Consider the following 12,086-nt stretch of genomic DNA (forward strand, 5'->3'; position numbering starts at 1 on the left):
CCAAGGTCAGGGCCGAACATAGGTCCCTGAAGCTATGGGGCAGCAGCACTAACCACTGCGGATCAGATACTGAGCGAGACCTGACCTGTACGGTTAAAGAAAACATGTACCCAACCTGAACCTGGCGCATGTGGTCAAGCAGTCATTCTTGGGTCAGGCAGTCAGTCTACCCACAGCCTGCTGAGTCACAGCAGCACGGGTTGTCCAGTGAATCATAGAACATAGAACATAGAACATTACAGCACAGTACAGGCTCTTCGGCCCACAATGTTGTGCCAACATTTTATCCTGCTCTAAGATCTATCTAACCCTTCCCTCCCACATAGCCCCCCATTTCTCTATCATTCATGTGTCTAACTAAGGGTCTCTTAAATGTCCCTAACATATCTACTCCCACAACCTCTGCAGGCAGTGTGTTTCAAGCACCCACCACTCTCTGTGTAAAAAACTTTCCCCTTAAATCTTCCTCCAGTCACCTGAAAATTATGTCCCCTCATGTTAGCCATTGTCATCCTGGGATAAAGTCTCTGACTGTCCACTTGATCTATGCCTCTTATCATCTTGTACACCTCTATCAAGTCATCTTTCATTCTCCTTCTCTCCAAAGAGAAAAGCCCGAGCTCACTCAACCTATCCTCATAAGACATGCTCTCCAATCCAGGCAGCATCCTGGTAAATCTCCTCTGCAACCTCTCTGAAGCTTCCACATCCTTCCTATAATGAAGCGACCAGAACTGAACACAATACTCTTTGTGGTCTAACCAGAGTTCTATAGAGCTGCAACATCATCTCGTGGCTCTTGAACTCAATACCCCGACTAATGCAGGCCAACACACCATACACCTTCTTAACAACCCTATCGACCTGCGTGGCAACCTTGAGGGATCTATGGACTTGAACCCCAAAATCCCTCTGTACCTCCACATTGCTAAGAGTCCTGCCATTAACCTTGTATTCTACCTTCAAATTTGAGCTCCTGAAGTGTATCACTTCACATTTTCCTGGGTTGAACTCCATCTGCCACTTCTCAGCCCAGTGGATCGAGGTGGTATCTTAGCGATGGTTTAACTGGCTAGTGTAAACTAGCCTTAGGACAGGTCAATAGTAAAAAGGGAAGGCACATGTGTGAGAAAAAGTTGCAGGGGCTCAGAGAAGAAGGGAGATGGGGACAGTGGGATTGCTCCCCTGAGAGCTAGCATTGACTGAATGGGCCAAATGACCTCCTACATCAAGTTCAGTACAAAGCTTGGAAAAAACTGTGTGTCAGGTTCAGGTTGGTTCACATTAGCCAGGGATGGATGAGGTTGGGTTCTAATCTTATTCCCAAGCAGATCACTGAAGGTCTCAGATCTCCATGAAGCTGGGCCTGCATTCTCAATTAGCATTCAAGTGGAGCATTTAGGGAGTACGGCATTGTCAGCAGAGCTTTTGTCTTCAGTGGAACCCTGTTTCAGAAGCAGAGTACCAAGCACTGTCACTGCTAATAGCAAGAACACAGGAACTTAAGAGCAGGAGTGGGCCACTCGGCCCCAAACCCTGCCCCGCCATTCAATGTGATCATGGCTGATCTATGCTGGCCTCAACCCCTCTTCTGTGCCAGTTCCCCAGAGCCCTCAAATCCCCAAGCAGCTGAAGATGTTTCTATTTGTTAAACTGATGTCCCCTTTCCCCGCACAGGTGAGTGTGAAAGAGCCCATGTCCTGTTTGGAAGAGTAGGGGTGTCCTTCCTCGGCATCCTGGCATGTGTCCTTCAGTCAATGTCACTGGAGCAGTGAGCAACCATTGGTGTGTCCTGGGATCTTGCTGTGCATGCACAAGATAGGCTACTCCAGTGGGAAACCATTGGTGTGTTCTGGGAGCTTGTTGTGCATGAACTGGAGGGGATAGTCCAATGGGCAACCATCGAGAGCGAGGGGCCGGATCCTCGCCAGCAGGCAGTGGGGACGTACCTGACGGGATTGTTTGCCATGTCCGGATCATGGGCTGAGACAGTGCCAATGGCCGTGCCCACCCTTGCTGCCTCGGACACCGACATCTTATAAAGTGGCGAATTGAACACGGGAGCCTCATCCACATCCTCCACCACGAGTTTCACCGTCGCTGTATCGGTAAAGGGTCCCAGCGCCTCGAACTGCGAGTCGACATTTGTATTGGTGACCTCAATCTTCAGGCTGTAGCTGGACTTTTTTTCAAAATCCAGTTCCTGTGAAATGATTAAAAGTTGTACATATGTTTATTTATTAACTCTGCATAATGTGGGTTCATTAAGAGAATGGCAACTAACCAGGGAACAAGACACATCCATCAGGTGCTGATGTGTAATATCCCATCACATAATTAAATGGCAGAAGCACTTGCAACGTGTGTGCAGTGTGCCTCTCTCTGCATTTATCTCTGTTACGCTGGCTTTTTATGCTGATCTGACAACTCAACAAATGGATAAAGTTCCAAATGAATTATTTATTTGTGGGATTCCAGCGCACCAACGGTTATTTATTTATTTTCATCTTTCCTGAAACGAGGCCATTTGGCCCATTGTCTATCCCAGCTCTCAGAGAAATTCCATCAATCCCATTCCCCCCACTTATTTCCCAGCAACATTTTCTCTCTCCCCCTCTTCCTCCGTCCTCTCTCTCTCCCTCTCCCTCTCCACCCTCCCCCTTCTTTCTCTCTCCCTCTCTCTCTCCCCCCCACTCTTTCCCTCTCCCCCATCTCTCCTACACCTCTCTCTACTTTTCTCCCTCTCTGCCTCTCTCCCCTACTCCTCTCTTTCCCTCTTTCTCCCTCTCCTCTCTCTCCTACTCTCTCCCTCCCTCTCTGACTCCTCCCCCTCTCTTTCCCTCTCCTCCTCTCTCTCCCACTCCCTCCCTCCCTCCCTCTCTCTCTCCCTCCTCCCCCTCTCTCCCTCTCTCTCCCTCTCCTCCTCTCTCTCCCACTCTCTCCCTCCCTCCCTCTCTCTCTCCCTCCTCCCCCTCTCTCCCTCTCTCTCCCTCTCCTCCTCTCCCCACTCTCTCCCTCCCTCCCTCTCTCTCTCCCTCCTCCCCCTCTCTCTCCCTCTCCTCTCTCTCCCACTCTCTCCCTCCCTCCCTCTCTCTCTCCCTCCTCCCCCCTCTCTCTCTCTCTCTCCCTCTCCTCCTCTCTCTCCCTCTCTCTCCCTCCTCCCCCTCTCTCTCCCTCTCTCTCCCTCTCCTCCTCTCTCTCCCACTCTCTCCCTCCCTCCCTCTCTCTCTCCCTCCTCCCCCTCTCTCCCTCTCTCTCCCTCTCTCTCCCTCTCCTCCTCTCTCTCTCCCCAACTCCACCTTGATTCTCTTCCCACCCACCAGCACTGAAAGGGCAATCAACACTCGCCAATTAAGCTACTGACTCACAGAAGTACCTCTAGGGTTTGTGAATCTTTGAATTCCTCTACCAAGAGACCTGTGAAGGCTCAGGCACTGAATGTATTCAAGGCAAAAATAGGTAGAATTTTGGTCAAGAGTTTGGGGAATGAAGGAGGGTAATGCAACTGAGGCCAAGATCAGGGCAATTGTGATCTTATTGAAAGGCAGATCAGGCTAAATGGCCTCCTCATTCTTCTACTCCTTATGCTCACATCTGGGAGCTCTCAGCCCCACCTGCCACATTTACCTATCTGTTTGAGCCCAGGGGGAAGAGGGAGAGAGGCAAAGTGATTGGAAGATACTGAGAGAAACATAGACAAACAGAGAAAGAAAGAAAGGTAGATAGATGGATAGAGTGCAAAAACCAGTGAGAGAGAGATAGTTGAAGGAAATCCACAAATAAAGAGAGAGATCAAGGAGATAGATAAGAAGATGCAGAGATAAATAGAGATCAAGAAATAACTAGAAGGTGAGGAGTACAGATAGAATAAACAGAAATAAAAGAGTCTTAGAACCATAGATCCATAGAACAATACAGCACAATACAGGCCCTTCGGCCCACCATGTTGTGCCGACCTTCAAACCACGCCTAAGACTATCTAACCCCTTCCTCCCACATATCCCTCTATTTTAAATTCCTCCATATGCTTATCTAACAATCTCTTGAACTTGACCAACGTATCAGCCTCCACCACCGCCCCAGGCAGCGCATTCCGTGCACCAACCACTCTCTGGGTGAAAAACCTCCCTCTGACGTCTCCCTTGAACTTTCCACCCATTACCTTAAAGCCATGCCCTCTTGTATTGAGCATTGGTGCCCTGGGAAAGAGGCGCTGGCTGTCCACTCTATCTATTCCTCTTAATATTTTGTACACCTCTATCATGTCTCCCCTCATCCTCCTTCTCGCCAAACTTGAAACATTAATTGGAGACACAAGGAACTACAGATGCTGGAATCTGGAGCAACAAACAATCTGCTGGAGGAACTCAGCGGGTTGAGCAGCATCTATGGAGGGAGACGGAAAGAAAGGGGTGGGGCAAGGGCTGGCAGGTGATAGGTGGATCCAGGTGAGGGGGGGTGATAGGTAGATGGGGGAGGGGGGAGAGTGGGAATGATGTCAGAAGCTGGGAGGTGATAGGTGGGAGTGACAAAGGCCTGAAGTTGATGGAATCTGATAGGAGAGGAAGGTGGGGCGTGAAATAGAGGTGGGGAGGGGAACCAGTGGGAGGAGTGTGTGGGTGATGGGGGCCAGTTGGATCAGGAGGAGCGAGAAAAAGAGAAAAGGAACAGAGGGGGAGCGGTTAGTGTGACGTTATTACAGCGCCAGCGACCCGGGTTCAATTCCGGCCACTGTCTGCAAGGAGTTTGTACGTTCTCCCCGTGTCTGCGTGGGTTTCCTCCCACATTCCAAAGAAGTACGGGTTAGGAAGTTGTGGGCATGCTGTGGTGGCGCCGGAAGCGTGGCGACACTTGCAGGCTGCCCCCAGAACACTTTACGCAAAAGATGCATTTCACTGTGTGTTTCGATGTACATGTGACTAATAAAGAAATCTTATCTTATATTATCTTATCTTGGAGAATTCAACGTTCATGCCACCAGGTTGGAGACCAGGCAGAATATGAGGTGCTGTTCCTCTAATTTGAGTTTAGCCTTGACTAGGCCGTGGAGGAGGCTGTGGGCAGGCATGTCAGTGGAGGACATACATGAAATGCTAACTGTTTCTCTTTCCACAGCTGCTGCCTGACCCGCTGAGTGTTTCCAACACTTGCTGCTCTTATTTCAGATTTCCGACATCTGCAGGTTGTTGTTTGATTTTCATTTATTGCAGAATAAACTAGTTGTGCCAATTCCATCATTCTCCATAAAATATTCTTCATAACCATTCCCAGTCACGTAATCCCATAATTTTGTTAGCTACTTACACCTTTTCATCTGCTGGGACTAATAAAAAGTTTATTATTTTTAATTTTCCATCCACACCCCCACTGAGGCATCTACCAAAGTTGCCCAGGTGGCAATTCCCCGATGACTTTGGCCTCTTGTTGAAAATGTTTCCAAATTGATTGCACATCATGATTGTACACAAGTATCTGTACTTCCTTACACACATCCCATAAAGCCATGTACAGCACAGAAACAGGCCATTCAGCCCACTGTGTCTATGCTTATCGGTATTAATCCCACTTGCCTGCATTAAATCCATATCCCCCTGTGCCCTGCTAATTCAAATACCTGTCCAGATGCCTCTTAAATGTTGTTACTGTTCCTGCCTCCACCACCCCCTCTGGCAGCTCATGTCGGATACCAACTACATCTTGTGTTAAAAATTTACCCCGCAGATCCCCTTTAAACCTCCTTCCTCTCACCTTAAACCAATGCCCTCTAGTTTTAGACACACCTCCCGTGGGAAACAAGATTTTGGCTATCTGCCCTATCTATTCCTCTCATAATTTTAGTCTCCTCTCAACTTCCTTTGCTCTGGGGAAAACAGTCCCAGCCTATCAAATCTCTGCTGATAACTCAAGCTCTCCAATCAAGGCAACATCCTTGTGAATCTTCTCTGCACCCTCATTCCTCTTCTGTAGTGTGGCAACCAGAACTGCACACAATCCTCCAAGTAAGACCTAACCAATGTTTCATACAGCTGTAACATGACGTCCCAACTCCTGTACTCAGTGTCTTGACCGATGAAGGCAAGCGCGCCAAATGTCATTTTCGCCACCCTGTCGCCACACTTAGGGAACTATGTACTTGTACCCCTAGGTCTCTCTGTTCATCAACACACTCCAGAGCTCTGCCATTCACTGTGTATGTCCTGCTCTGGTTTAACTTCCCTCTGCCATTTAAATTCTACCTGCCATTCTTTTGCCCACTTTCTCAGTTGATCTAGGTCCTGTTGTACCTTCTTCACTGTCCACCACACCGCCAGTTCTGGTGTCACCTGCAAACTTACTAACCATGCCACCTACAATCTCATCCAAATCATTAATATACAAGACAAACAACAGAGGACCCAACACCGATCCCTGCGGCACACCACTGGTCACAGGTCTCCAATCTGAAAAACACCCCTCCACTACCACCCTCTGCCTCCTACCACCAAGCCGATTTTGTATCCAGTAGGCTAGCTCGCCCTGGAACCCGTGTGTTCCAACCATCCAGACCAGCCTACCATGCAGGACTTTGTCAAAAGCCTTGCTAAAGTCCATGTAGACAACATCTACTGCCCTGCCCTCATCAATCCTCTTGGTCACCTCTGCAAAAAAGTCAATCAAATTCGTGAGACATGATTTCCCATCCACAAAGCCATGCTGACTATCCCTAAACAGTTCTTGCCCTTCCAAATGCAAATAATTCCTGTCTTTCAGAATTCCTTCCATTAACTTTCCCACCACTGATGTAAAGGCTCACTGGCTTGTAGTTCCATGGCTTATTGCTGCTGCCCTTAAATAAGAGCACAACATTAGCTATGATGAATAAATAAATGCTCTGGCTTATCTTCCAGTCCATGAAACTTGGATTATCCTCGGACAGAATGAGTTTCCTCTTAAGCCTTTGCATCCTAGAGGTTAGTGTAACGCTATTACAGCGCCAGCGACCTGAGTTCAATTCTGTCGCTGTCTGTAAGGAGCTTGTACGTTCTTCCTGTGTCTTTCCTCCGGGTGCTCCGGTTTCCTCCCACATGTTAGGAGCTGTGGGCATGCTCTGTTGGCTCCGGAAGAGTGGCGACACTTGTGGGCTGCCCCCAGCACATTCTCAGTAATGCAAAAAGACACATTTCACTGTGTGTTTTGAAGTACATAGAACATAGAACAGTACAGCACAGAAAAGGTCCTTCGGCCCACAATGTTGCGCCAACATAGCTAACCCCTACTCTACCTACAGAATGCCCATATCCCTCTATTTTCCTCTCATTCATGTGCACAGCCAAGCCCCTCTTAAAAGCCCCCAATGAACTTGCCTCCACCACCCTATCAGGCAACACATTCCAGGCATCCACCACTCTCTGAGTAAAAAACATACCCCTCACATCTGTTCTGAACCTACACCCCTCTCACCTTAAGTGCATGCCCTACATGTGACTAATAAATAAATATCTCATCTTAAAAAATGCAAAATTATTGGAAAACTAAATTAATTGCTTTAGTATTTATTTCTCCTCAGTTGTCTAAAGTAACATGACCACGACAGATGTTTTCTCTTCGAACTTCTGAAGTTGCACATTCCACCTTCTATAACCAGGAACATGATGGTGACAGGTAATCTGTTTTTAGGTGATGTTGGGGAAGATTCCCAATGTACGCATGGTTTTAAAATAATCTTGCACAGTTGGACTGGCAATTAGCTCATCTCCCTCCACCAACATCCCACTGTAACCCTTGTATCCACTGCAGCTACAAGTATTGCTGACTGCATGTCAGTCAACACAGGGTCCAGCTTCACACAGTCTGGCCATCTGGTCAACATCTTTTCCCCAGCAAAGAGTCCATCTGCTTCCCACAGTATTCTAATGCTGTTGGATGATTTAAAAACCCCAGCTTCCTTTCCCCCAGCAGTCTGGATATACTACAGCACCGAGCAATCTTCACCAACTTCTTATGGGTCAGCCGCTCTCAAAGTCAAACCTGCACTCGAGACACAGGAGTCTTGTCGATCAATTGGCAATCTTCCCTCCCTCATCTCCACCTTTTCCTAGCCAAACTCCTCCTCCGAAGGTCCGGGATTTAAGCCAAGGGCTAAAAGCCTTAAGTGGTGGAAACTCTCTAGAAGGTCACCGATCGGCCAATCTCTATGTGCGACCCTTGACGCTGATGGAAATTCAGTAAAGGGGCAGTGCAGCTAAATCTGATCCTGCCTTCAGACTGGAAAATGACCCTTAACTCATTCTAACCTGTCGCACACAAACATGTTGCAACTTAAAAGGGAGGAGACAGATTCAGGGAGACAATCACAAAGCTCTATCATTCTCCAATATCTCTACACTGTTCTGGTCAGTGCGCACACAGCCTGGTCCATCATGGGCAAGCCCTTCCCACCAGTGACAGCATCTACAGGAGTCGTTGCTTCAAGAAGGCGGAATCTGTCATCAAGAATCCCCACCATCTGGGCCATGCCATCTTCTCACTGCTACCATTAGGCAGGAGGTACAGAAGCCTGAAGTCCTACACCACCATGTTCAGGAACAGCTACTTTCCAACAACCATCAGGTTCTTGAACCGATCTGCACAACCCTAACCTTACCTCAGCAACGCAACACTACGGACCACCTCTTGCACTACTGTGGACTTGTCTCTGATTGCGTCTTTTTTTTGCACTAAGATCTTGTTTTTGCACAGTCTTTTGTTTTGCTCTCTCTCCCTTCACTATCTTGTATAATTTATGTATAACTTACATTTTGTGTGTTGTCTGGACCTTCGTACCTGTGATGCTGCCGCAAGTGAGTGTTTCATAGTACCTGTACCTCACTGTACTTGTGCACATGACAATAAACTCGACTTGACTTGACCTGACACCTGAACATAATGACTCCTTGTCTGGACCTTCGTACCTGTGATGCTGCCGCAAGTGAGTGTTTCATAGTACCTGTACCTCACTGTACTTGTGCACATGACAATAAACTCGACTTGACTTGACCTGACACCTGAACATAATGACTCCACTGTTATATTTTCTGCCTGGGCCTCAAGCTCTGGAATTCCCTGCACAACCTCTCCTCCATTTTTCATTAAGATGCAGCTTAAAGCCTATCCCTTTGGCCCAGGTTTCGGCCAACTGCCCTAATATCTCCTTATGTAGCTTGATGTCAAGTTTTATGTGATAACCCTCCTGTGAAGCCACATAAAGAGTGAGAGTTGCTGTCGTCATTTCTGCATGAGAGGTCCGCAGGACAGAAGAGTGGCTCCTCACTCAAGGTGACGTTGAACAGTGCGACTAAACTGCAGGAGCAAACTATGACTCAGACCCAAAGCATCTGCTGCTCAAGCCAACAAACCAAATACAATAGAAGCCTCACTTGCCAAAAGTTTTCAGCACCCATTCCAACTATACCTGCTTCTTAATGTGGTCTGTGCTTACATCAGGATGGGTTAGACATTAATCCTGCATTCTGGAGGCCTTAAAAAGCTGCTTTTGTGACTAACGGTTTCAGAATTCATCTTTTATTCTCTAACTTGGCAGCGTTTAAGATTTGGCAAAATAAAAATCAATCAAGTGGATCAGCTTCAATTCTTCTGTCATCCAGCTTGACGCAAATAATACTTAATTTGACAGGACGTCCTTGTAAGGAACTTTTATTTACCATTAATCTGTGAGCCCAGTGCCTTCAGATGGATGTGCCCATCCAACTCACAACAACCCATTATTCCTGTACACAAACTCTGTCTTGGTGGCAAACTGCAAATGAAAGTTGATGCTGCAAAATGCAGTTCCCCTGGTACCTCACAGCAGTGGGATTTGCATTTCAACGCATTTTTTATTAGTGCATTCTTTCACAGGATATGGATGTCGCTGAAAAGGCCAGCAGTTTGCTCAGCTGCAACTCTGAACTGAAATAAAAAGAGGTAACGCTACAAAACTTAGCAGTTCAGCAGCATCTGTGGAAAGAGAAACAGTTAATGTTACAGGCCTAGAGTACAAGTGCATGGTTCCCTGAACGTGGCGTTGCAGGTAGACAGGGCGGTGAAGAAGAATTTTGGCACGCTGGCCTTCATCAGTCAGGGCATTGAGTAAAGAAGTTGGGATGTTTTCCTGCAGTTGTACAAGATGTCGGTGAATTTGGAATATTGTGTTCAGTTTTGGTCACCCTGCTGTAGGAAAGATGCCATTAAGCTGGAAAGAATGCAGAGGAGATTTACGAGGATGTTGCCGGGACTCGAGGAACTGAGTTATGAAGAGAAGTTAAGCAGGTTGGGACTTTTTTCATTGGAGCGTAGGATAATGAGGGGTGATCTTATAAAGGTGTATAAAATCATCAGGGGCATAGATAGGGTGAATGTGCACAGTCTTTTCCCCAGGGTTATGGAATCAAGAACTAGAGGGCATAAGTTTAAGGTGAGAGGGGAGAGATTTAATAGGAACCTGAGGGGCAACTCTTTTCACCCAGAGGGTGGTCAGTATATGAAACGAGCTGACAGAGAAGGTAGTTGAGGCAGGTACATTAACAACATTTAAAAGGTACTCGAACAGGTACATGGATAGGAAAGGTTTAGAGGGATATGGGCCAATCATGGACGAATGAGATTGGCTTAGATGGGAATGGTCAGCATGGGTTGGGCCGAATGGCCTGTTTCCGTGCTGTATGACTCTATGATTCTATAACTGAGTCTCGGTGGCAATTGGTAATTGGCTTATTATCGTTGCATAGAACATAAAACATAAAACAGTACAGCACAGGAATAGGCCCTTCAGCTCACAATATTCTGCTGAACTAATCAAGCTAATGACACCGAATCCCTTCTGCCTGCACATGGTCCGTATCCCTCCATTCTCTGCACATTCATGTGCCTATCTAAGAGCCTCTTAAACACCTGTATCATATCTGCCTCCACCACCACCCCAGGCAGCACTTTCCAGCACCCACCACTCTCTAGGTAAAAATCCTGCCCCACACATCTCCTTGTTGCCGGGACTCAAGGGACTGAGTTATGGACAGAAGTTAAGCAGGTTGGGACTTTTTTCATTGGAGCGTAGGATAATGAGGGGTGATCTTATAAAGGTGTATAAAGTCATGAGAGGCATAGATAGGGTGAATGTGCACAGTCTTTTCCCCAGGGTTAGAGAATCAAGAATGAGAGGGCATAAGCTTAAGATGAGAGGGGAGAGATTTAATAGGAACCTGAGGGGCAACTCTTTTCATCCAGAGGGTGGTCAGTATATGAAACAAGCCTCCTCTCTCACCTTAAATGCATGCCCTAGATTATTAGACATTTTGACCATGGGTAATAGATACCAGCTGTCTACTCTAGCTATGCCTCTCATAATTTTTTAGACTTCTATCAGGTCTCCCTGCAGCCTCTGATGCTCCACAGAGAAAAAAAACCTGCTGTAATGCACCGAGATACAGTGAAAAGTTTTGTCTGCATGCCATCCAAACAGATCATTCCATACATAGGTACATCAAGATAGTATTAATGGAAACATCCTCTCCATGTCCACTCTACCCGGGCCTTTAAGAAGATAAGATACAATAAGATAAGATATCCTCGGTAGGCAATAAGGAAAAGATAATAAATAGCAATGACACACGCATCCTATGAATGAATGACAATAAATCTGAGGAGCTGTGTTGGAATTGAACATTGGCCAACCAGCAGTTCTGACCTAACGACAGAGAAAAAGTCACACATGAAATACCCAGGACCCAGCCCTGAGGAACAGCTGCAGTAGTGTCCTGAGGCTGGGATGATTGACCTTCAACAAGCAAAATGGCTTGCTATCAGGAGCTCCAGTTGGCCGTGGAGACAGAGACCAGGTGTTCGGTGAAACAGTCACCTAGCCTGCGTGTGGTCTCATCGACGTAGAGGAGGGCACACTGAGAGCATCGAAACACATAGAGAGGGTTGGAGGAGGTGCATGCGGGTATCCACTTCACATAGAACACAGAGCAGTACAGCACAGGAGCAGGCCCTTCGGCCCACAACGTCTGTGCTGAAAACAATGCCAAATTAAACCAAATCTCCGCTGCATGAACATGATCCATGTCCCT

The 12,086-nt window shown here is 47.1% G+C and overlaps 1 protein-coding gene across 2 annotated transcripts in view; it reads right to left on the reverse strand.

The window, feature by feature from the left end:
• The window catches only part of cdh7a (cadherin 7a), a 177,094-nt gene that overhangs the window by 52,557 nt on the left and 112,451 nt on the right, over positions 1-12,086 (reverse strand). For both annotated transcript variants that reach the window (XM_052022765.1, XM_052022763.1), the window contains exon 7: positions 1,950-2,203. In XM_052022765.1, the coding sequence (XP_051878725.1) occupies positions 1,950-2,203 (254 nt within the window). The remainder of the gene's footprint in view (positions 1-1,949; positions 2,204-12,086) is intronic.

Source organism: Pristis pectinata, chromosome 9 (genome assembly GCF_009764475.1).
Source record: "Pristis pectinata isolate sPriPec2 chromosome 9, sPriPec2.1.pri, whole genome shotgun sequence".
In the NCBI taxonomy this organism is placed as follows: Eukaryota; Metazoa; Chordata; class Chondrichthyes; order Rhinopristiformes; family Pristidae; genus Pristis; species Pristis pectinata.